We start from the raw sequence: 27,029 nt of genomic DNA, 5'->3' as shown, positions 1-27,029 counted from the left end.
GTTTGCTTTCAGCGGGCAGGGGCAACACTGTACTTTCACAACTCTCCCCCAGGAGTACATCAACTCTTATGCCTGGGCCATATTTAGTCCAAAGGGACCTTGATCACTTACCTGTCTATTCCACAAAATGTTACACTGGTCCACTATATTGATGACATTATGCTGATTGGACCCACCAAGGAAGATGTATCAAAGACTCTAGATTCATTGATACAACATCTATGTACAAGAGTTTGGAAAATTAACCAAACGAGGATTCAAGCACCCTCCAACTCAAGAAAATTTCTAGGGGCCCCGTGGTATTGGGAATGTCAAGATATTCCTACTAAAGTGAAGATTAAGCTATTGCATTCCTCCCCCCACCCCCAACCAACAACTAAACAGGAGGCACAACACCTAGTGGGCCTCTTCGGATTTTGGAGAAAACATATTCTTCATTTGGGTGTTCTACTTCCACCTATTTATCATGTGACACAAAAGGCCTCCAATTTTGAGTGGGGCCTAGACAAGAAAAGATTCTGCAACAGGTTCAGGCTGCCGTGCAATCTGCTTTGCCACTGGGACCATATGATCCAGCTGACCCAATGGTGTTAATTGTAGAAAAAGTAGAGTCTTTGGCAGACCCCTATTGGTGAATCACAGCATACACCATTGGGATTGGGAATAAAGTCCTGCCATCCTCTGCATACAACTACTCTCACTTTGAAAAACAGCTGTTGGCCTGTTACTGGGCCTTAGTGGAGATTGAATGCCTCACCATGGGCCACCAAGTCACCATGAGGCCTGAACTACCCATCATGAACTGGGTATTGCCTGACCCATAGAATCATAAAGTTGGACATGCAGACTAACATTCCATTGTTAAATGGAAGTGGTATATATGAGATCGGGCCAAAGCAGGACCTGAAGGGACAAGTAACCTGCATGAAGAAGTGGCCCAAATGCCCACAATCTCCACTCCTGTCAAACTGCCTCCTTTCTCCCAGGCTGCACCTCTGGCCTCCTGGGGAATTCCTTACCATACTTTAAGTGAAGACCAAAAACGACATGCTTGGTTTACGGATGGCTCTGCACGATATGCAGGTGCCACTCGGAAGTGGACAGCAGCAGCACTACAGCCCCTTTCTGGGATCTCCCTAAAGGACAGTGGTGAAGGGAAGTCCTTCGAATGGGCAAAACTTCAAGCAGTGCACCTGGCCATTTAGTTTGCCTGCAAGAAAAATGGCCAGATGTGAGACTGTATACTGATTCATGGGCTGTGGCTGATGGTTTGGCTGACTGGTCAGGGAATTGGAAGGAACATGATTGGAAAATTGGTGACAAGGAGGTGTGGGGAAGAGGTATGGACCTATCTGGGCCAAAAAAGTAAAGGTAATCACGTCTCATGTTAATGCTCACCAATTGGTTACCTCTGAAGAGGAGGACTTTAACAATCAAGTGGATAAGATGACACGCACTATGGAGACTGGTCCTCCTCTTTCCCCTGCCACTCCTGTTATCGCCCAATGGGCACATGAACAAAGTGGACATGGCGGCAGGGATGGAGGTTATGCATGGGCACAGCAACATGGACTTCCACTCACCAAGGCTGACTTGGCGACTGCCACTGCTGAGTGCCCCATTTGTCATCAGCAGAAACCAACATTAAGTCCAAGACATGGGACCATTCCTCAGGGAGATCAACCAGCAACTTGGTGGCAGGTTGTTTACATAGGACCACTTCCATCATGGAGGGAGCAGTGTTTTGTTGTTACTGGAATAGACACCTACTCTGGATATGGATTTGCCTTCCCTGCACACGATGTTTCTGCCAAAAGTATTATTTGTGGACTTACAGAATGCCTCATCCACCAGCATGGCATCCCACATAGCATTGCTTCAGATCAAGGAACTCACTTTACAGCAAATACAGTGCAGCAATGGGCCCATTCCCATGGAATCCACTGGTCGTATCATGTTCCTCATCATCCTGAAGCTGCTGGCTTGATAGAACGATGGAATGGGCTCCTGAAGACACAATCATGGCACCATGAGGTGGCAAAAACTTGCAGGGCTGGGGCAATGTTCTCCAGGAAGCTGTATATGCTCTAAACCAGCGGCCAATATATGGTGCTGGGTCTCTAATAGCCAGAATTCAGGAACCAAGGGGTGGAAGCTGGCATAGAACCACTCACTATTACTCCTAGTGATCCACTTGCAGCATTTTTGCTTCCTGTCCCAGCAACCCTGTGTTCCTCAGGCCTGGAGGTCCCGGTCCCGAAGGAAGGAACTCTCCCACCTGGAAACAGCACGGATTCCACTGAACTGGCAGCTGAGAATGCCCCCTGGCCACTTTGGGTTTCCCATGCCTTTGGATCAAAAGGTCAGGAAGGGTGTCACCGTACTAAGTGGTGTGATTGATCCTGATTACCAAGGAGAAATTGGACTGGTGTTACATAATGGAGGTAAAGAAGAATTTGTCTGGATTCCAGGAGATCCCATAGGCCGATTCTTAGTGCTACCATGCCCTGTGATTAAAGTAAATGGTAAATTATAGCAACCCAATCCTGAAAGGACTTATAATGACCCCGATCCTTGAGGAATGAAGGTCTGGGTCACCCCACCAGGCAAAAAACCACATGCAACTGAGGTGCTTGCTGAAGGCAAAGGTAATACAGAATGGGTAGTAGAAGAAGGTAGTTCTACACATCAGTTATGAGCACATGATCAGTTGCAAAAGCGAGGTTTGTAATTGTTAGTGTACTTCTTTTATATGTGCTTATTGACTATCTTTTCTTTGTTCAGGTATGATATGTCAGATACAGTTGAACTCAGTGTGTTTTCATTTATATGTATGATAGATGTTTGATGTTAAGTATAAGTATGATTTCATTAATGTCTGAAAATTATATATGGCAAAAGAATTGTGTGCAAGTGCCAAGTTGGCAAGTGGTGGATTGTGATAGGTAGGTTTGTTTTGCCAACATGGCCAATGAGCAAGTGAGATTAGTTGAAGGGTAGAGAGATAAATGGCTCGGCGAGCCTTGCCTATTTCTCTTTTGCTGTTTGATCATCAGACGAGTATGCAGCTGCCTTGCTTGTTCTGTGGCTCCATTTGCAAACTACACTATCTGTGGGACACCTACCCATGGTCGGTGTAGCTGCAACTTGAGGTTCCTTCAAAACCAACTTTGCCTCACTACTGGATGGTACATCTCTTGAGCTGAGGACTGTCAGACTCAGTCATCTGTTGGTCACCTGCTTGCTGTTTTCTGCCTGTGGCCGGATAGCGTGAATTATTCCTTGCAAGGCTACCCACATCCCTCAAGACTTGAAGGACTGCCAGTGTACTAGCTGTCTCATGGAAATGAGTTGCACTGAGCCATTTGTACCGCTTAATAGATTATTTGTTATGCTATCTATCTATACAAATATACACAAAATTATTAGTGTCCTGGTTTATTTCTCTAAAGAACCCCGTCTAACACACATGATTAAAGAGTAAAGCACTGATTCGCACCTTTCTGTTTTTAAACTATGCAGTATCCATTTGTTGTGTTTGACCAACTGTCTCTTGATACAAATTCACATCAGCACAATTTAATGTCCTGAAAGTCCTATTTTTTGTAATGTTAGCCATGATTTGTTACGGTCCACATAGTTGAATGCTGTTGGTTAATGAAACTCAGGTAAACATCTTTCTGATATTTTCTGCTCTCAACCAAGATATATCTGACACCAGCAATCATCCCTGTTCCCTTCACTATTTTTTAAAAAACTGAAATAACTTTAAAATGGGTCAAATAAAATATCAAATGATAAGATATCACATTTTAACCTAACAACATCTGCCATAATTAACTTTACAACTATCTCTATTAGCAAGACTATTCAAATCCTTGGATTATGGTCAGATAGAATTTATTGGAGGCTTAATCTATATGTAGACCCTGCAAATGGATGTTGGGCTTCGACTGTTTTCCATGGCCTTCTGAAACCCAGGTGTTCACAACTTAAGCTCTGATACCATTCCCTCCTTTGGAGTTGGCCATTACAATTTGAAATCTTTTGATCAAAGGAGTTGGTGTGATTCTTCCATGAGGACCTAGTGCATGCTTCCCTTAGATAGCTGCTTGTTAGCACAAGCCTTTAACACCCACAAACACTATTCTTTTTTTCACTTCATTTTTTTTCTTTTAATAAGTTTTATGATCAAATAACATTTGAACTGCATGTCAAAGTTATTTGGCATTTAGCTGGTTGACAAACCCTATTCTTTCTGATAGCTGGGCACCATCCAGTGTCTTTGCCACTCTTTGCCATACCATCTATATCTTCAGTGATTTCTTTATGAGGGGGAGCCTCCTCGGGGCCATGTCTTTAAAAAGAATTGTTCTTAGGTTGGGGTAAGAAGTAAGTGTTGGCCCCAAATCCACTCACATATCTATGATGGATATCCATTTCTCGTTCCCTTCAGAGACACCATTATAATTTTGTGTTAGAGAACATCATCCATCGTGCCACTGGGGTATAATTCGACTGCTATTGTTGTTAATTTAGCCAGTAGTAGAGAACCCGAAACACTGATGAGACAGGGACTTATACAAGTATAGGCTAGCTCTGAACCACAATACATGAATTGTTCACTTGCACAAATAAACTCTTGAGTGATTGAACACTATTTTCCCAAACAGTGGAGGTTGGTGTTAGTGTAATACTTTCAAGAATATTCATTCACATCTGCATAACAATGCGTACATGTTACATGCCATAATGAAGCAAGGAGGACATTGAAATAGTAACTGTATGGTAGGCCCAGCCCTCCATTCCTTGGGCACTCTCAAGGCAAGAGATCTGAACCAGTGTCTAATGACTGCTAGCCTATAACCTTGACACAGCAGTGATCTTTTTCTTCTAGTACTACAGAGAATTTTAGCCTTAAGTCGAATGGCTATAGGTAAGTTTGGAGTACAGTTCCCTTAGTGGGGTTTCCGCCACTTCTGATATAGCCCATGAAAAACACGGTGCGACTTGAAAGATCCGTGTCTAAAGTCCTAGAAGTCTATATATAGCACATGGCCTGGGCCATCAAGGGCTGCATGTGAACTAAGTCACACATGTCCAAGTAATAAATAATACATTGCCAAGCATATTCTCCCTTTGGGTTTTATATAAGTATTGTTAGGCATGTGTTTCCCAATGGAAAGTTGCTCCTCCCTGTTGACCTACCAACAGAAATGTAATCTGCTTCACTAAGACATAGGTGTACCCCTCCCCCCATCCTGACTTGAATTTCCAGTAATATTCACTTATCACTCTGGTGTTAGTGGTTGTTGATTTTGGGTGGCCTTAGCACAATTTTGTGTGGCAGCCAACTGAATGGTCTCCCTCTGATTGCTCATCTTCAAAAACTAACCCCAGCTGAAATGCAGTCTCAGTCAAAGTGCTTTTTATGAGGTACATATAGAGGGGATAATAATTCTTTCTCAATATTTGGGAAACATGATTAGATGATTAGATGACCTGGTAGTAGAGGTCTACCTTCATCTTGATGTTTTTCCTTAAAATAGTCCATAAGTCTGATATTAGCCCATATGTCCAATACCAATCTATAAAGTCCTTTTCAGACTCATGAAACACATGCAGTGACACTGAATGTAGATCACAGACCGGTGGTAGAAAGTCTTTGGATCCAGCAGCATTGGAAACATCTCAGCGCTGGCAGGGGTCTCTGCATGGCTTCTCCAGCACCCAGGTCTGCGTTGGGGGGCGGGGGTGTCCATGTTTCTTATCAGCTGCTATGTCTCCCAGGGTGTAAGCAGAGAGTCCCCCACCTCCAAGGAGGAAATACCAGAATTACCAGAATCCTTAGGGAAGGGCTATGCCCACACAGAAGCCTCATTGGCTATGACCTGATTGACAGGCTAGACTTCAACCCTACACATGTAATCCTTAAATTGACAAATAACGACCACACACTGTTTCCAGTTTCTTGCTGTTGTGAACTGCACTGCAATGAACATGGGAGAACTTACATTTGTTCCTTTTCTGTCTCAATTCTTTGGGGCAATAAGCCCAGCAAAAGCATTGCCGAGTCGTATGATATTCCTATTGCCAGTTGCTTTAGGTGTCACCTTATCTCTTCCCACTAGGATGGTGCCTATGTGTAAGCCACCAGCGATGCATAAGAGTTCCAATCTTTTCCCACCGTCTCCAGCATTTGTTGTTCTCGGTCTTGTTTTTTTCAGTAGGTCTATCATGAGTATACGATGATATCTCATGTTGTTTTGATTTGAATCTCCTATATGGCTAGTGATCATGAGCATTTCCTCACATTTGTGTTCCATTCGAGTGTCATCCTTTTTGAATTGTCTGTTCATGTCCTTTGGTCACTTTTTTTAGAAATAAGTAATTTTATTCGGGGCTCTTACAACCCTTATCACAATCCATACATCCATCCATTGTATATTAAGCACATTTGGACATTTGTTGCCCTCATCATTCTCAAAACATTTGCTTTCTACTTGAGCCCTTGCTATCAGCTCTTCATTTCCCCCCTTCCTTCCCACTCCCCCCTCCCTCATAAGCCCTTAATAATTTACAAATTATTATTATCTTGTCATATCTTACACTGTCAAACGTCTCCCTTCACCCACTTTTCTATTGTCCATTCCCCAGGGAGGAGGTTATATGTAGATCCTTGTAATCGGCTCCCCTGTTCCACCCACCCTCCCTCACCCTTCTGGTATTGCCAAGCGCAGCACCGGTCCTGAACGGATCATCTCTCCTGGATTCCCTGTGTTTTGGTTCCTATCTGTACCAGTGTACATCCTCTGGTTTAGCAAGATTTGTAAGGTCGAATTGGGATCATTAAAGTAGGGGGTGTGGGGTCAGAAGCATTTAGGAACTAGAGGAAAGTTGTATGTTTCATTGGTGCTACACTGCACCCTGACTGGCTCCTCTACTCCCCGCGACTCTTCTATAAGGGGATGTCCAGTTGCCTATAGATGGGCTTTGGGTTCCCCACTCCACACCCCCCCTCATTCACAATGATATGATGTTTTCTTCTTTGATGCCTGATACATGATCCCTTCGACACCTCGTGGTCCCACAGACTGGGGTGCTCCCTTTGGCCACTTTTTAATTGGATTATTTGTTTTGTTCTTATTGAGGTGCTGCAGAGATCTATAGATTTTAGTAATTACATCCTTGTCTGTTTTGCCACTGCTAAAGATTTTTCCCAATTCACAGGCTCTCATTTTACTCTTTTGATGATGTCTTTTTATGTGCATAAATATTTTAATAGGTCCCCGGCATCTATTTTGTCTTCCATTTTGTTATCCCGTTCCATTGGTCTATATCTATTATTAAACCAGTACCAGGCTGTTTGACTACTGTGGGACTGTAAGACCTCCAACTTACTTTGTTGTTTTTTCTTCCATTCTTTCTTTATTTGAGAAGTTCTTTGCTTATCCTGGGCCTCTTCCCTCTTCATATGAAGTTGTTAATAAGTTTTTCCATTTCTTCAAAGAATGAAGTTGGATCAGAAATGCATTGTACTTACAGAATGCTTTAGGGAATATTGACATTTTCTCAATACAAAATCTTCATATCCACAAACATAGATGTTCTTCCATTTGTGTCTGTCTCTTGGTTTCTCATAATAATATTCAGTAGTATTCTTTGTACAGTTTTTTTGTTTCTTTAATTAGGATTATCTCATTTGCAAATAATGAGAGCTTTGTTTCTTCTTTTCCCAGTTTCATTCCTTATTTCCTTTTGTTGTCTATGGATCTGACTAAGACTTCCACACAATGTTGAATATTTTATCAGAGATTAAATAATGCCCCTATTGCCTTTTCATAGCTGCACTTGGCTTGGTGGTATAGTGGTTACACGTTGGGCTGCAATCACCACGATCGGCAGTTCAAAACCACCAGCAGCTCCATGAGTGAGAGACTGGGTTTTCTACTCCCATAAAAGATTAACAGCCTCAGAAACCCACAGGGAGTCACCCAAGTCAGCTTTAAGTCAATGGCAGTAAGTTCGGCTTTTGGGTTTATAGATTTTTCATCATCCTTCAAATTTTAGTCTCATCTAGAATGCTACGTAGCATGTGTCAGGGGAGGCAGCCCTTAACAAATTATCACAGGCCTGGCAGGCGCAATTGTACAGTGATAATAAGTAAAGATTATAGTCAAGTCCTAGAGAGTAAGAGACATAGTATATAGAATGAAATAAAGGAGTCAGACACATTTCATGGTGGCATGCTCACCTCAGCCCTGCTTGGTGGTCCACGTGGGCATGTGGAAGGTGGGAATTGAAGGAGAGAGAGAGAGAGTTGAGAGAGAGAAAGAGAGAGAGAGAGAGAGAGAGAGAGAGAGAGAGAGAGAGAGAGAGAGAGAGAGAGAGAACGAACAGGGGGAGAAGGGACAGGGGAGAGAATGACCAGGCAAGAGGGACTGGGGGAGAGAGCAATGTATTACTAACCAAGGCTTTTGTAACTTTTGGAAGCGTACAAGCCTGCTAAGTACAGGTGAAGACATATGTCACAGGAAGGTTTTGTACTATAGATACTACCGTAATGGGAGGGGGGATGATCTAGGGGTGTACACGCTATACAAAGAGGAGGGATTAAGGGTACACATTTGACAAGATGGTCGGATCCTAGATTCAGGATGGCAGCCCACTTTGGATGTCACTGAGCAGGTTTGACGTGTTCTCTGGCTCTCCATGAAAAAAATTACTCTCCTTATCAGTAGGGTGTGAGCCCCACCTACAGTGGACCAGACAGTAGTCTGATGGCTGAATACCTTCAGGGAGATTATCTCTAAGCATCTGACCTCCCACCAGGTGCTGGCAAACAGCCTCTAATGTTTGGCATATTTTGGTGGGAGACAAAGCTGGGAAAAATTATTTTTGTATCCCACAACCAAGTTTTGATTGGAACTTTTGATTCATTGACATTCAGTTTCATTATTGACCTATGAAGGCTTTACCCTGTCATTTAGCTTTGATTTCCTTTTTTTTTCCTGCAGGGTTTTAATTGGTGTCTTTGATTCTCCTTTCTTTCTGTGTTGTTTTCTGTGTTGCTTTCATCTTCTGTGTAATATGGTGCTGTGTGGTTATCTTATATTTGTCTGCTGTTGATTCTTTGTTCATAGTGATCTGGTTAATATATATTTTTTGTAATGTTGGCCCTGCTTTTACTAATTCATATAGTTTTTTTTTTCTTTTCTGGAAATCCTTTTATTTCCCTTTATTTGATTTTGCAGGATTTATTAGTGTTGGTTGGCATTTTTTTCTTTCAGAGTTTTATTTATGACACCCCATTGTTTTATTACCTGCATAATTTCTTTTGAGAGGTTTGACCTTATGCTTATCAATTTCATTTGTATATTACTGTTCTTCTTTCTCTAGCTGTCCCAAGAATTCTATCCTTTTCCTTGAAATTAGAGAGTTTGACTATGAAATGTCATGATGCTTATCATTTGGGATCTAGCTTCTTTGGGGTTCCCTCATTTTCTTGAAGTTATTTTCTCCTTCTTTGTAATGTTTGGGGGATTTTCTTCTATGATTTCTCATAATATTTTCTTTGTTCTTTTCCCTAGAGCCTGATGTAGGCTGTCTATCTTGATAGTGTCCCACATCATTACCAGGCTCTCTGATGATTCTTTCCTCTTTTGTTGTTGATTGTTTCTCTTGTCAGTTGTAGTCAGAGTGATTGTCTTTAAGCCCAGTGATGCAGGTTTCCTCTTCTTTGACTCTATTCCTCAAATCATTTACAGTATTGCCTAATTCTGTTATCTCATTGTTTGGTTTAAGGATGTTAACTTTTCCATTTCTCCTATTGTTCTCATGAGTGCTCCTCTCATCTCTTGAAAGTACTTAACATAATTCTTCTGAATTCTCTATTTGGTAGTTTTATGACATCTTTTCAGAGTACTTCATTGAGTTTGATTTTTTTGTTTTTCTTGATTTTGGGGGCGGGTATGTCTGTACTCTGTTTGACTATTGTGGTGTAGCTATTACTGGTATAGTTGTTGCTGGTTCTTGAAGAAATAGTTTGCTCTGTGTAGTATTGTGGGAGAGTTCTAATTCGAGCCGGAAAATATGTGGTGGTGCAGTGGGGAAAAGTCAAGAGAGATGGGAAGTGAGGGAGGTGAGAATAAAAAAAAATGGTAATGGTAATAATAAGTGGCTGTCTGGAAAAGCCAACACATTTGTAGAAATCATGGAAAATGTGTTTTAAGGGGGGAAATCAGAATGAATAAATTTTAAAGAATGATATTTCGTGAGGAGAAAGAGAAAGAGAGCAGAAATAGTGGTTGGGAAATAGTAATGTGCAGGGAAATGAGGGAAAAAGACACAACAACTGGGGTGTGGCCTCTGTGTGGGTGCTGATGTCTTTTGGTGTGGTACCGTGAGTGTGGGCGTGTCAGGGAACTCAGAGAGGGGGGTGAAGTCCTTGTTGGAGTAGGCGTGCAAGAATGGAAAAGACTGCCTGTTTTTGCCTGGAGGAACAGGTGTTCCCATGCTAGTGAGGCCACATTGGAAAAGGGCACTGGAGGCTGAAGTGTGAGCAAACTCCAGAAATACAATGTGAGGATTGTGATAGAACAAAAGAACTCCGCTTGATGTCTCAATGTCTCAAAAACTGAAGAAAATAATATAAAGTAAAAAGCAAAACAGCCTGTGGACGGGGATTCTTCCTTTCGGTGAGGGTGAGTTGTGTACCCATGTGTGTGTGGCTGAAGTGGGGCAAATGAGGTGGAGGAGGGAACTGGAGAACAAAGCAGGTTATAAGGAGGAAGGGGAACAAAAGTAAAGTTTCTGAACCACGGTGCTCACACAGAGCTGTCTCCAAGAGGCCACTGAGGTAGAGATTTGGCTGGTTGGGTTGCCTCAGGGCCCTGGAAAAATTTGATTGGACCAGAAAAATGACTGTGCAGGGAAGGAGTGGGGCTCACAGTGGTGGCCCCTGCTGCTGGTCAGTGATAAAGCGGAGCCGATTAGCAGGCACTGCCGCTCCCCCACTTTAATAAACTTGGTTCACTTATCTTCAAGTTGAAATTCTCAGTCCCTGGAAGTGTGGGGCAGTCGTGTAGTGCGACATCTCTGATAGTGGCTTAGGAAATCTTGCTGGAAACTTGCTATCATGCATGCATCTTCTCTTCCTCTGGTCATAAACTAGCTCTTGAAATGGTTGACTGTCAGCCGATTATATTTGGAACAGGGACTATGTACTCTTTCCATAATCTTTTGATGCTTCCTGGATTTTTCAGTATTTTACCCACCTAACATTTCCATATTTCAATTTGAGCCTTGGGTTTTTTTTCCTTCAGTTCTATTAGGAAGAAAATCTGTGACTCTTGTGACCCTTCTGGGAGGGGAAGTCCCATTGTCTATAGATGGAGTTTGGGCCTCTGCTCTGACTCCCCTCAGAGCTCTGTTTCTGTGGGCACTCTGATGCCTGTTACCTGAATCCCGCTGACACCTCATGATCACACAGGCTGGTGTGCTTCTTCCGTGTGCGGGCTTGTTGCCTCTCTGCTAGACACCCGCTTGTTTACCTTCCAGCCTTGAAATAGTTTTGACATCATGTCCAGCCTCACAGCAACACACAGGTCACCACAGTACAACAAAATGACAGATAAGTGGTGTCAAGAACTTAGGTTGTAATTTATTTATTTGATGGACTTTGTAATTGTGATTGAGTTTGGGGGTTTACAATTCAGACTATTAACTTTGCATTCAACAGTTCAAACCTCTCATCAGCGCCCCTCCTAGTCAGTCCTCACCCTGAAACCCCAGTTGCTGTTCTCACACTTGTGAGCTCCACCCCCTTTCACCCATGCCAATATTGGTTGACGTACATGTCCCCTAGTTTGCCTTCCTTCACTCAGCCTCCCTCTCCTTAAAACAGGAATCAGGCTGGGTTTTTCCATCTGAATCAGGTATTCTTCTTCCACATTGCTGGATCTTTTCATTGTTTCCATCAAATTTTTGTTAGTGTTTGGAGTTTTCTACACATAAAATCATATCATCTCCAAATAGTGAGAGTCCCACTTCTTTTTTGCTTCATCAGATTCCTCTGACTTCGTTTTGTTGAATAATATCTCTGACTAAGACTTCAGCACACTGTTGAGCGAGAGTGGCAAGAAGGGCAACCTTGCATGGTCCCTATTGGCGGAGTCTCTTAGGCTGGGCTTCGCTAGAGAAAAGTGAGACCAGCGAAACATAGATCTTATCTTTCCGCAGACTGTTGGGTACATCCTTTATTGAATAAATAGTTTTGTTACTGTATGAAAAGAGATGAGACTGCTATTGTCTACTGCTCAGAAGCATTTGCAATTTTAACTCTGTAAAACATGAGCGTATGTAATAACATACAAAGAACTCTATACAGATAGACAAGGAGTTAAAGAGTCTTGGATACTGTGATGATTAGGGATTATGTCAACTCAACACTCCTGGATAAGGGTAGAAGTGAGACCCAACTTATCAATTGGGACACAGCCTAATGTCACCTCCTCGATGTTGGGAAATCTCTCTCTCGCTCTTACTTAACCTTCTTCCTTGCTGAGATGTCACCAGAGGCAGCCCCATGTGGGCTGAGGGACCCTGAGAGCTGTTGGTCCCCTGTCATGCTTCCACTGATCTTGCATGCACGTGACTCTGCACTCACCCGGGATCTTCTTGCTTCCAGCTTCATCTTTCAGTGTCATCTGTCTGCAGCTACATGAATTTGAAGGGGACCTTGGCTAGCCTTGGACGTAGGGACTTGAGTTGCACTTGACTAGAATTCCTTCTTGATGTCAAGTTGCATCTTGATATAAGACTCTTTCTTATACATAGATGAATGCCACTTGTTTTGTGTTCTCTAGTCAACCCAGCCTCACCCAGTGACACAAGGGTTAAGACTAGGCTGCAAAAATAAGAACAGCAATTGGAGCCACTCAGCTGTTACTCAAGAGAAAACTTGATGGGGGCACTTCTTGTCTGTCCTGTGGGACTTGAAGGCATCCAAGAACAACAGCAAAATACAATTTTCGGTGATGTAACTGTCTTTTACCTGTCTCACACTTCTACTACATGGTACTTACTGCAAGGTCACTTAAAGTTTTTAGAGGATATCCTTTTAAAAGCAATTGATTACTGGAGAGTACAGGAGGAAAAAATTAAAGTAAAGCAAAAATTTAAATTCTAGAACCACTGAGTTGATAGGACTATTATCACTTGATATTAAAAATGCTTATTCTGTGTAATATGTATTGGCTGCTCTGGCAAGTATGAAAATAAACATGGTTCTTTGAAGGAGGCTTAGTCGCACAGTAGGTTATTTGTTGTACCGCTAACCACATGATTGGAAGTTCAAACCCATCAGCCACTCCATAGGAGAAAGAAGAGGCTGTATATTCCTGTAAATAGTTACAGTATTGGAAACTATGTCGCTATTTGTCTGAATCAACTTGATGGGAGTAGTTTTTAACCCCAATCAAGTGACCAACATAAAAATACTATATTTTTGGGAGATTTTTTGCTTTTTGTTTAGACAAATTTCAAGTTGGAAAATTCCATCCTATTTTTCTAAATGAAGGGCTTAACCAACCTTCATCTGTAGAAAATGAAACATCACCGAGACTAGTCCCAATTCTGAGGATTAAAACGACAGCGTGGATGTTTGTAAAAGCATTCCACGTGACAATTTGCTATTTCACAGTTTGTAGTTGTGAGCTCTCTAGGTCTGGGCAAGGCCTTTTGTTTGGAAAATCAGTCAGCTGGTGTCATCCTTTCGGGGGAAGTTTGCATACAGTTTTGGATGTTTCAGAAACCATGTAAGAACTAATAAAATGTAAAAAAAGAAAAGGAAATAAAAGAAAATGATGAGGGCAAAGAATGTACAGATGTGCTTTATACAATTGATGTATGTATATGTATGGATTGTGATAAGAGTTGTATGAGCCCCTTATAAAATGTTTTTAAAGAAAAGAATAGTGGAAATAATTTTGCATTATTAGCTAAAGCACAGATTTGTTTTCCTTTGAACACTTTAATGTACATTTAATATTTTTTACTGACACTCAAGTGTTTGAGCCAGGATATAGGGGTGCTGGTTTAGTGTTCTCTGCACTGGAGCACGCCCGATGATTTCTTGGTTCACTGGACATTTGCAAGGGGAAGAAGTACAGCCCCAAATCTGACAAATCCTTGTGAAAAGTAATGTGTGTACTTTAAGAGTCTCCAGATCCCAACAAAGGGCAGCATCGAGCTTCATGAAGGAGTAGCCATTTGCCTTCTAAGGCTTTGATCTCAGATGCGTGTTATTACCAAGTTGAAGGACTTTTTCCTTCATGGGAATGACTGACTTAGATCAGGCATTCAAAGACCCCCAAAGTGTTGTATAACTGCTGGGTAACTCTGTCACATAACAGTCCCTGGTGGTGCAAATGGTTAATGTGCTTGGCTGATGGCTGAAAAGCTTAGTGGTTTGTTTTGTTTTTCACTCAGAAGCATCAGTCCTAGAATGATTTACCTCCTAAAAATCAGTCACTGAAACCTTATGGAGCATAATTCCATTCTGACCCATCTGAGTTAGAATTGATTTCTCTGCAATTAAAAAAACATTTTTTGCAACTTCACATGTCTGTAGTATATACTGATGCAGTTTGGTTGCTGCTGTCAGTCGAAGGGAATCATTGGTAAATGTAAAGTAAATGAAGGATTTTTGACCACATCAGGTTTTAAAATTTTTTATTTGGGGTATTGTTATCTCTTGCTGCATTATCTTGCAGTTTCTGGAAATCAGGGATCCTGGGTGACTTAACTGGATCCTCCAGCTCAGTCTGTTAAAGCCACAAGCCAGCTGGCCTTTGCAGTTACAGCCGTTAGGTGCTGCCCAGTCTATTCTGATTGATAGTGACCCTGTGGACAGCAGGATGGAACACTGTTGTTGCAGCTACTGTTGGATTCATTTGGTTGAGAGACTTCCTTTCTTTGGTTGCCCCTATACTTTAGCAAGCATGAAGTCCCTCTCCAAGGACTGGTCTCTCCTGACAACATGTCCAAAGGCCACGAGATGAAGTCTCTTCATCCTTGCCTCGAAGGAACTTCCTGGTTGTACTTCTCCCAAGACAGATTTGTTTGTTCTTTAGGAACCCCATGGTTCTTTCAGTATTTTTCATGAGCACCATACTTCCAATGCACCAATTCTTCTTTGGTCTTTCCTTATTCAATGTCCAATTTTCACATGCATTGAAAGTTTAGTCGTCCAAGTAACATCCTTGCTGTTCAATACTTGAAAGAGTCTTGCTCAGCAGGTTTATCCAAGGGAATGCGTTATTTATCTCTTGAGTGCTGCTTCCGTGACCATTGATTTGTGAGTTCAAGGAAGATTAAATTCTTGAAAACATCTTTTTTTTGTTTTAGGTGAAAATGACGTTACCTATTTGTTGTGAGAAGTCTGGCTTTCTTCACATTGAGTTGTAATCTCTACTGAAGGCTGCAAACTGTAATCTTCATCAAGTGGCCCTTAGGCTGGTCATGTCCTCCTCTACTCGGGGAGGATCTCTTCCCAGTCTCTCCAGTGCCTCTGGTCCATGTAGACTGTTGCTCAAGGGGCTGTTTCCATGACAACTAACAGCATGGTAGCTGAGTTGTCAAAGAGCTGGTAAGGGGTAGAGAGAGTAAGGCCAACAGATGAAAGAAACCATCCTTTGGTAAATTAAGCTCAGAAATGAAACCCCTTCTTGCTTGCTGTATTCTGTTCATTGCAAGTGAGTTACTGGGTCCAGCCCACGGCATACACAGGATTGTGAACACCAGGTGAGTCCAGGGTGGTACAAATGCCTAACAAGTTTGTCTGTTCACTTAAATATGCTTGGAACCTGTTCAGTGGCACATCACAAGAAATCTGTTGCTGAAAATAAGCCCTAGGGAGCCCTGTGGAGCACAGTAGTCCACTGACAGGTCACTGAGAGTTGAAATGGACCTGCTGAGGACAGATTTCCTTTGATGAACATCATGAGCGAGACCACTTAGGTCCATTTCAGAGACAATCTACCACATTGGACCATGTTTGCCCTCTCTTAAGTTTATTAGCCTTAGGCTATAAATTATAGCAATAAAACTGTGATATGGGAAACTGCTTCATAGTTAATCACAGGACATTTGTATGCACACTTTCAGCATGTTTAATAGGGAACTTACAGAATGAGGTTAGAAATCTTGCTGACAAGTACAGAAAGCATGTGCTAAGTGCAGAGGCCACACAGAGAGGCCACATCTCTCCAGCACACTGGCCTTTGCTACCCTAAGCCCTAGACACCGAGGAACCCATGGAGTGTGGTGGGGCTTGGTGATGCCAGTGGAGTCTCTGGAACTAGACTGCTAGGTGTACAATATAAGGTTCCTCCAAAAAAATGAAAGAAAGAAAAAGCCTCATTAGTACTTTGTTCTAATAATTTGACGTTCTCTGATGTTCCCCTTCCAGATACAATTGCTAAAGGCAAAGTTGGTGCATAAGCAAATGTAGTGAAGAAAGCTCATGGTGCCCGGCTATCAAAAGATATAGGGTCTTAAGACTGGAAAATAAACAAGAGACTATCTAATTGAGAAGCAATAAAGCCCACATGGAAGAAACACACCAGTCTGTGTGATCATGAGGTGTCAATGGGATCAGGTATCAGGCATATAAGACCCAGGACAAAATCATATCCAATATGAATTGTTGGGGAGGGGCATGAAGTGGAGACCCAATGCCCATCTGGAGACAATGGGACATTCCCTCACAGAGGGGTTACAGGTAAGAGATGAGCCAGTCAGGGTGCAGTATAGTACTGATGAAACACACAACTTTCCTCTAGTTCTTTGGTGCTTTCTTCCCCCCACTATCATGACCTCAATTCTACCTTACATATTAGATTAGACCATACCATGCACACTGCTACAGATAAGAGCCCACAACACAGGGAATCCAGGATAGATAAACCCCTCAGGGCCAAAAAGGAGAGTAGAGATACCAGGAGGATTAGAGGAGGGTGGGGGGAGAAAGGGGGAATTGATCACAAGGATCCAACTATAACCCCATCCCAGGGGGATGAACAATGAAAAGTGGGTAAGGGGCGATGGAGGACGATGTAAAATATGTAAATAATAATCTATAACTTATCAAGGGTTCGTGAGGGTGCGCAGGTGGGGAGGGGGGGGGAAGAAATGGGGAGCTGATATCAGGGGTTCAAGTGGGAAGAGAATGCTTTGAAAATGATGATGGCAGCATATGTGTAAATGTGCTTGACACACTGGATGAATGTAGGGATTGTGATAAGAGATGTAAGAGCCCCAATCAAAGTATTTAATTATTTAAAAAAATCCCAATTCCAGAAACCAATTCCATGTGCGTATCTAAAAGAAATTTCTGTTTCTTCTTAAATTTCTTGTTTTTCTCCAGTGCTTTCCTTAACAATCCAAGGGTGTTTTAAATATTGGGGTCATTTTGTATAATTTGTATGAAAACTTCATATATTTATTTATTTGATAAGAAACTCTGTATTTCATCTGCTGTTTCTCCAAGTTAACTGTGATTACCATGGTATCTCAAGTCTTCATTTACAACCCAGTTCCTACCATGTCTTAACAGTCTCTTCCCACTAACTCAGCATGAATATACCTGAAATATTTTCTCCTCTTCTGAAAATGAGATACTTTTCTACCTGATCATTTCAAATTCTCACTAAATCCAATTCCCCTATAGTTGAAATTTTAATATGAGTGTTTTGTTCTGTTATGTAAACATTTTATCGTGTTTCAGTTGAAAGTTTACGCAGCAGATTTGATTCCCATTCAGCAGCTCACACACATGTTGTATTGTGGCCTTGGTTGCTTGCTGTCCCTGTCGTGTGGCAGCACACTCCATGTTTCCACTTTGCTTTCCCTCTTTCTGTCCTTCAGTTGCCCTGCTCCTTTTTTTTTTTTGGGGGGGGGCAAATGTCCTTTGGTCTTCTCTAGTAGATTGTTTGACTCTACTAGAATGTTTAAGCACCTGCCTCACAGGTGATGTTTTTTATTTTATAGGTACCCTCTGTAGCAATTTCAATCTATCCAAAAATTAAAGCTAAATTTAGCACTTAACTATATCTTGTCTCCATTCAAGTGCCTACATAGTTAGACTTTTTTTTCAAAGTGTGTTAAGTATATGTGTGGCAAAACATTTCACATTTCAATATTTTTTCAAATAGACGGTTCAGTGACGTGTTCATTGCTGCTCAATTGTCACATGTATGTTTACCCAGTTATATCAGCAGTCTTTAGAAAATACAATGTCCTCTTATCATTGACTTATTACTCCTTCTCTCCTTGTCTGCTGGTTTGGGTAATGAATAATAAAATTGTGTATGTGCGTATGTTTCTAAATTTCAAACACAATTGGGCTCATGTGATATTTGTCCTTGTGACTGACATTTCACTCAGCATAATGTGTTCAAGGTTTAATTATGTTATAGAATGTGTTAGGATTTCAGTGATCTTTTTATCTGGGTAACAGTATATTGGATATAAATAATAGATATTGTTTATGCATTCACCTATTGATGGACATTTAAGTTGTTTCAAAATGTTGGCTATTGAGAATAGTGAACATTGGTGAACACGGTGACCATTGGATCTGTGCTTAGAGGTCTTTGGGATATATAATTAGGAGTGAAATTGCTGGGTCATACCCTAGTTCCTCTCTGAGATAGATATGGCCTTGGAGGCACAGTGGGTTACATACTGGGCTGCGAACCTCAAACTCTGTGGTTAAAAGCCACCAGCTGCTGCTGTGCAGAAGAAAGTTGAGACATTAAAAAATCACAGTCTCAGGGTGGGCAAAATAAAGGAGGGAAAAAATGGTATGGTGTCAGAAACCCACAGGAGGAGAGTTCTACTCTGTCCTTTAGGGTCACTATGAGTCAAAATTGACTCAATAGCATTGAAGGTTTTATTTTTTATGATAATTCTTACCTTTAAATTTTCACCATAGCAGTAAACACAGATTTTCATTTTGCTCAGTTATTACCTTGTAATTGACATACTTATTTGGGCAGTGATCTCCTTTGATGCAGGGACACCTGATGTCATTGCCACATAGTTAGCCTGCCAATGTTAATGATTTCCTTCTCTCTCTCTCCCCCAACCACAGCGTGTGCTTTCCGATACAATGGGCTCTCGTTTGTCTACCTTATCTACCTCTTACTCATTCCTCTGTTCTCAGAACCAACAAAGGCAACAATGCAAGGTAAGAACCATTTCCCATTCCATCTGCAAAGTTACACAGTCCGAAAGCAGTGTCTGAGCTTTCTAGATGAGCACTTTTCCCATGAAAGATGATGGTGTCTGTGTAACATGGACCATCACAGGGGTGGTGATGGTGGGCGGAGGGAGGGTGTTAAAAATTCTAACAAGTGAACCAACTGTGCAATATAGAAGTTGATTGTGATAAGATATTTTAACAGGTAAACCACTACTCTTTCTGCTTAATTTCCTTATTAAGTCTTTATTAGCAGGCACAGTAGTCTATCTGGAATGTTTGGGCTAGTTAAATGTAACTAAAAGTTCTGGCTTCCAAAACGAAACTGATATATTGACAGATGCTGTATCATGGTTTTAGAGGTCATTCTTCAAAGGAAAAAAACTTGACAATATTCACAATGTAATGCATTAACAATGAGTATCTACATATCCTATGAAATTATTTATTCCTTTTATATTTGGATATTTCCTTATTATTTTATTAGAAATCAGGAACTGGTGTTTCCTTTTTGGCACTTACTTGACACTCCATGGCTATTGCCTTTTTCTAATGTAAGTTTGGGGAAGATAAACCTTTATTTCTACCAGGTGGGTTGTGTCAGTGTCAGCAGGAGCATGACTACTCACCATGTCAGATTGTATAACAATGGCACTCCCAGTTCTTGTCCAGGGGTACCAGGGACTACGTGACCAAAAAAGTCAAGCCCAGGTGCAACATTGGATCAGAAGTAGAAAGCAAATCCTTCGTATGTGTAGAAATGTCCTGATTGACCTGACCGTCCACTTGATAGAAGGATATTCCAATTTTAAACAAAAGAAAAGTAAATACATGGACACTGCTGATACTGTCCTTTTAGGAAAGGAGGGAGAGCTGGGCTCAAAGGGGAAACCTACAGGAATCATCCTACTTAACGTCTGGAGACAAGGATTCATATTCTTTATCTTTGCTGTATGTCAGAGCCAAGAAATATAACTGTTAAAACAGAATGGAGATGGGATGATATAATGTAGTTTTTTTGGTTTGTTTGTTTATTTATGCTGGGGTAGAATAATTCATAGAAAAGATAGCAATTTTTATTCCCATGAGCACATAGGATTCACATTCAATTGTCAATGCTTTTTTTTTTCCTTCAAGTTTCTTTAATTTTCTCTTTGTGGTAAAATAGCTATAATATAGGATTGTCTATTTAGCTATATTAAGTGACCATCAATTCACAGTATTTGACAACCATTACCACTGTTTGATTCCAAGCCCTGTCACCAGCACAGACAGAAACTCTATAACCATTAAGTAATAATTTCCCAATTCCCAGCCACAATTTCTGATAGCCTCCAATCTACTTCCTGTAGACTTCTCTAGAGTTCATATGATAATGGGATCATGTTACATTTATCCTTTATATCTGGCTAATTTTATTTAGTGGTTTCTAGGTACTGTGTAGCATATATTAGAACTTTATTCTTTTGTATGACTAAGTAATATTCAAATTTAAGCATATATTACATTTCATTTAATCTATTGATGGACATTTGGCTGTTTTCACCTTTGGGCTACTGTGAATAGTGCTGCAATATCCATTAACATACAAGGATCTGATTGAACCCTGCTCTAAGTTAACTTGGATACATAATCAAGAGTGGAACTATTGGGTAACAAGTTAAATCTCGAAGATTGTGTAGATTAAAACAGATTATGGACAAATTTAAGAAAAATGGATATTCTGGAACACTTCAGGGTGCTCATGTGGAACTTGTACATGGATCAGGGGCTGGTTGTGTGACTGGAACAAGGGAATACGTCATGGTTTCAATATAACCGTGAGGTTATATTCTCTTATTATGCTTCTTTAATTTGTATGCTGAGCACATAATCAGGGACGTTGGCTTATGTGAAGAAGAATTGGAATTGAAGGAAGCCTTATTAGCAATCTGTGATATGCAGATGACACAATCTTGCTTGCAGAAAGTGACGAAGACGTGGAGCACTTGCTGATGAAGACAAGGATTACAGCCTTCAGCATGGCTTACAACAACATATTTAAAAGGCCCAAATCCTCACCAGTGGACTACTGGGTAATGTCGTGCTAAACAGAGAAAAGGTTGAAGTTGGCAAGGATTTCATCTTGCTTGGATCCATGACCACGGCTCATGGAAGCAGCAGTCATGAAATCAAAAGACGATTTGCATTTAGTAAATCTGTTGCCCTAGATCTCTTGGGAGTGTTGAAAAGCAAGGATGTTACTTTGCATACTAAGATGTGCCTGGCCCAAGCCATGGTGTTTTCCAGGGGCTCATGCGCATGTGAAAGTTGAACATTGATTGAAGAGGAGTGAAGCAGAGTGGACGCATTTCAATTCAGTTGCTGGAGAAGCACAGTGAACGGATCGTGCCTGCTAAAGGTGTGAGCAGATGTGTCCTGCAATAAGTATGACCAGAGTGCTCCTGGGAGGCAAGGAGGGCAAGACTTGGTCTTACATATTGTGGACATATTATCAGGACAGATCAGTCCCTGGTTGGTACACTAGAGAGGCTGCACAAAAGAGGAACTCCCTCATGGAGGTGGATCGACACTGTGGCTGGAACAACGGGCTCAAACATCAGAACAGTTGTGAGGATGGCATCGGAATGAGCAGCGTTTTGTTCTGTGTGCATAAAGTCGATGCAAATAGAAACCAACTCCAAGGCACCTAACACAAACAATGATTTTTATATCACATTGTGCATAAAGCTTCAAGAACACCAGCATAGCAGTGCTTTAATTGTGGATAGGGAAGCCCTCAGCTCTCACCGTAGTTGATGCTGATGTACACTGCCCAGACTGTCTCATGTCCATACTCTTTAGGATGATGGTACTCCCTGACTGCCTGGAGTATTGGTGCTGGCTCAAAGCTGTATTCTTCACTGAGTTTTGATTTTAATGTCAAAGATCTTCCTCATCTAAAGTTGTCAGGGAAGTGGTAGCCCACATTCAATGACCTAATTATTGTTGGAATTTCTCTGCTGTGTTCTGGTCCGGGTCTGCAGGACTGCCTCAGCTGGGGAAATCATGGTGGGGTAACTGCATTGCATTGCCATCTCTCCCTCTCTCCAAGTCTGTTTCCCTCCTGCCCTCACACTAGAATACACCTCCTAGTAAAGAGCCTATTTGCACAACTTCATCTCAGAATCTTTCCCATGGCCTGTGATAATCATCTAAAACAGTGGTTCTCAACCTTCCTAATGTCGTGACCCTTAAATACATTTCATGTTGTGGTGACCCCTGCAACCATAAAATTATTTTTGTTGCTACTTCATAACTGTAATTTTGCTACTGTTATGAATCAGGCGACCCCTGTGAAAGGGTTGTTGGATCACCAAAGGGGTCGCGACCCACAGGTTGAGAACTGCTGATCTAAAAGCTCCTTGTGCGTTTGTTGTCGGGCATCTAAAAATAAGAGAAGCATCAATGAGATGCCATGAAATAAGGAGGAGCCCTGGGGATGGACTCAGGGAGAATCTTATCGGGGAGTCGAGCTCAGAGTGCAGTGATACATGTATTGCTCTAGAAGGGCCCTGCTGGAGCCGGTGATGGAGGGGTTAATTCTAGCCTCTGCTTCACTGACCACAAATTAAGATAGTAGTTCATGGGTGTATGCTCTCAGAGGAAGCAGTTCTGTTGGTGGGCTAACATTGACCTTGAAATCAGACGCCGGATAGAGAACACTAAGGACAGATTGTAGAGCAATTCACAATAGAAGGGGACTTTAAAAAAATCATGGAAGAGTTGTTTCATTATCTTTTTTTTTTTGCATTCCATTCAGCTGATTATTTAACATTTCATAATATTTTAACATTTAATATAAACTATATACAACACATTTTATTGTATATTACATAAGATAACCACTACAGAAATTTACATAGATTAGAAGCAAAAATATGTAGATCCGGTCCTAAGGGCAATTTTCTCAAAGGACACAGGTGGAGTACACAGGTAGAAGGGGGTTCACAATGGCCAATTAGGTGACAAGAAAACCTTAAATATCAGCTGTGGGACAGACAACCAGACACTGAGTAGTATACCAACATCCTAGGCCACCACTTGGACAGTTTCCACCTAAATGACCTGTATAGATTTCCACGTCCATGATGTGAACATCCCTTTACAGAGAAGTCCCTTTCCCCTTAGGCCCAGCCCAGTATTTACTAAATCCCGTAACTTTCCGTCAGTATTGGTCCATTCCCCCAAAACCGGTCATAACAATAGTATGAGATAATCCAGAAGCAAAAGAAAGTTACCCTTGTTTAGTGACAGAAATATTTTTTTGGAAATGGGAACTTTAAATCCTACAAGTCAAGCAGTTCCCAAAACAATCAACTGGGTTCCTCTTTCCCATTTGCAGTAGTCATTCCAGCGTGAAGCAACAGCGCAAGGGGTCGCTCAAAATGCCGGGATCCCTGGGCTCTGCATCCATCTACATCCATCTGCATCTGGCCTTTAGAAGGCAACAAGACAGAAGAAAATGACTCTGGGAAGTTGCCTCACATTTAGCAATCCTTGTCCCTCAAGCTTTGTTAGAACCCATTACTTGGTTCACTCCTGAGACTCTCCGACCTGGAGGGAGAACTGGGGGATGTTTCTTCCAAAGGAAATGGCCATTCTTGGCTGAAGTTCCAGAATTGCCAAAGACCACCAGAAGAGAATCGTCTGGGCCTCTGCTTGAAACCAACAGCTATATGCAACTGCTAGTCTTCAGTCAGGGCCAGGGGTTTCATTATTTTTAAATGTTACTTTTCTGTGAACTTTTGGAAACCTTCTCATGTATCTGAGGATGGTATGCATTGTTAGTTGCTGGACAGCCTGTCTAATCCCAGCTTTCCTAGCTCTGGTCTGCTTCAGGCCAGTGCTGAGTCATGTATTTTGAGCACCTGCTAAGGGAGACTCATCTTTCATCACTGCAACAGAACCGATACGGCTGTGATTGATCAAGCTGTCACTGGACCATGTTCGGAAGATCAGCACACCTTTTGTCTAGACAGGAGCCCCGCGTCACTCAAATGGCCCTGTAATCAAACTGCTTCCACGACCACCTGGCTTTCTCACCATTTCCTTTTCAGACCAGCTCCTCGTGCAGTGACACGACCACCTCAGTGCCCACCATGCACCCGAGCCTGGGCTTCCTGTGTGGAGCGCAAAGGCGTCTCTGGCCTTTCTGTTGTCTGTCGTGTACTATGCCTTAGAAAGGGGTGAGATCCTGATGAACCTCATTCTGGGTGAAGGAAACAGAGGCAGTGGATAATGGTGAGCGAGAAAAGTTAGGAGAAGGTCTGAGGAAAGATATGGGCCAAGGACTCTACTTGTTACTGTTAAGTCAGCATGACTCTGTTTCTCCTTTATTCCCACAGTTACTTGCTGGCCAACGTGCAGCAGTGAGGGTGCGTTCTTCATTTATTCCTAGGCTTCTACATAGGTTTGTCCAGTCAGGGTCATGGATTAGGGTGAGCTGAAGCACACGGTGGTGTCAATTTTTCATTAAAACAAGAGCTAGCAGCACTTGTTCTACAGAGTGACAGGCGCTGATGGTGTCATGCTAGTCTGAGCAGCAGTGACTGATTCTGCCATGCAGCCAGATGCCGCTCATTAAACTTTCCATAGTACTTGAAGGCCGTGCACACACTGCTGGTAAGATGCAGAGCACTAGACTTGAATTGCTGTTGTATTTTTGTTGCTGTTGTTGGAAATGGAGAGCGGAGGGGTGGTTGCCTGGGGAATTTAATAACATTGCTGCCACAGAAATTCATTCTGCTCTTTTGGCTTTGTGTGCGTGTGTGTGTAACTCCTAACCCAGATCCAGAGGAGCAAGTCTCCTTAAAGGGACAAGACTGCCACTGAAAGGTATTGCTGACTGAATGGCTGGACAGGGCAAAACATGGATTTATGCATTCGTTAATTAGACAAGTATTTATGAAGCACCTGGAGTTTCTGGACACTCATGTAGGAACTAGTAATACAGCTTACTACCATAAAATCCATTCTGGCTCATAGTGACCCAAGAGGACAGAGTAGAATTTCCCCCTTTGGGTTTCTAAGGCTGTAAATCTATGGGGGAGCCTCATCTCTTCTCCTTCAGAGTAATTGGTGGGTCTGAACTGCTGACCTGTGGTTAGCAGCCCAGTCTGTCATCCACTCCACCATGAGGGCTTCAATCTAATAGTAATCAAAAATAGACAGAGCTCCAAGAATTTACTGCCCAGCTAGTGAAAGAATGTACACACTTGTATATAATACATTCTAAGGTAAAGTATAAATACATATATTTTTCACTAGTATGTAAGTGTTAAAGTTATAGTGAAGTGGAGGTTTAAAGGATGACAGTTTAACTGTGATGCTGTTTACAAGAATTTTTAAATATTGCTGTTAGAATTTTCTTTCAGGTGAGTTATGTGGTTATGACTTGGAAAATGTAGTATGGCTTAGGAATTCCTCTATTACTTTTTAAAAATGTTCTCTTGGTGAGTGTTTTCTGCTCTTGATTTATACTTAAGAGTATCCTTTGGAAATTTTTTCCTGAAAGGCTTGGAATGTTAAACTCAGGGTCCAGGTTCTTCATTTCTGGGTGCCATATATTGCTTATTCTTAAAAGTATAGGGCATGCAAAGAAATTGTGTATTTATTAGTAATAATGAATGTTTATTTTCACATTTCATAAAGAGTTTCATGTATTTCATATTTCTAACAATATTCAACCCACCAAGTGTCTGTCAGTTTCTTAAAGGGTGGTGGCCTGCATGATGCCGGAAGCTGTGTCACTGGTGTTTCAAATGCCTGCAGGGTCACCTCAAGTGAGCAGATGTCAGTGGAGCAGCTGGACTAAGAACAGACAATGAAGGAGGGCTTGGTCACTGAGAGTTTTCTGGATAGGAGCCTACGTTGTCAGATACTGAGGACCTAATGAATGGAAGCATAGTGCTGTCAGAGAGTGCTGGAGGATGGACCCCCTTGGGTCAGAGGGCACTCACAAGGTGACTGAGGGCGAGATGATTTCTCCAAGTGGAATCAACCACGATGATGTCAGGCTGGTAAAGCCTGTGGGTGTGGAACCTTTAGTACCTTCATTTGCTGATGGAGCATGACACAAAGTAAGGAGAAATGGCTGCAGAAATCTGTTAATGATCGAAGCTTGGAATGTGAAAGTATAAATTTAGGATTATTGGAAATAATCAAAAATGAGATGGAACACATAAAGATTGATATTCTAGGCATTGGTGAGCTGGAATAGACTGGCATTGGCCATTTTGAATGAGAAAAACTGACTCAGGATCAGATTTAGTTCATCAGAGTCAGTATGCCAGGAATAACAAGATAAAAAGGAATGGCATGGCATTTGTTGTCAAAAGGGCATTACAAAATCAATCATGGAGTACAGTGCTGTCTGTGATAGGACTCCGTCTGTCCACCTTCAAGGAAACTCAATCAATAGAACTATTATTCACCTGTATGCACCAACCTATAAGGAAGTACTGAAGAAATCTACCAATTGCTTTAGTCAGAAATTGATCAAATAAGGAATACAGATGCACTGATAATTATTGGTGACTGGAATACAAATACTGGGAACAGAGAGGTAGAATCAATTGTTGGAAATAAGGCTTTGGTGATAGAAAAACTGGAGATCAAATGAGAGCATTTTTTTTGTTTTGTTTTTTTGTATGTTTTTTTTTAGAGCATTTTAAATCACAAATGACTTCTGTGTTAAGAAACAAATTCAGGGACACTCCTATAC

At 41.6% G+C, this 27,029-nt stretch overlaps 1 protein-coding gene and 1 non-coding gene across 2 annotated transcripts in view; one reads left to right on the top strand and one right to left on the bottom strand.

Moving 5' to 3' along the window:
* PIEZO2 (piezo type mechanosensitive ion channel component 2) overlaps positions 1-27,029 on the top strand; it is a 535,104-nt gene that overhangs the window by 98,777 nt on the left and 409,298 nt on the right. Inside the window, exon 2 of the mRNA XM_075529992.1 lies at positions 19,157-19,252. Within this exon, the coding sequence (XP_075386107.1) occupies positions 19,157-19,252 (96 nt within the window). The remainder of the gene's footprint in view (positions 1-19,156; positions 19,253-27,029) is intronic.
* LOC142425227 (small nucleolar RNA SNORA2/SNORA34 family) lies at positions 23,878-24,012 on the bottom strand. The gene has a single exon (XR_012779578.1). It is a non-coding gene; the product is annotated as a small nucleolar RNA SNORA2/SNORA34 family (small nucleolar RNA).

This window comes from Tenrec ecaudatus, chromosome 13 (genome assembly GCF_050624435.1).
Source record: "Tenrec ecaudatus isolate mTenEca1 chromosome 13, mTenEca1.hap1, whole genome shotgun sequence".
Lineage (NCBI taxonomy): Eukaryota > Metazoa > Chordata > Mammalia > Afrosoricida > Tenrecidae > Tenrec > Tenrec ecaudatus.
This window is presented reverse-complemented; position numbering and strand designations above follow the sequence as displayed.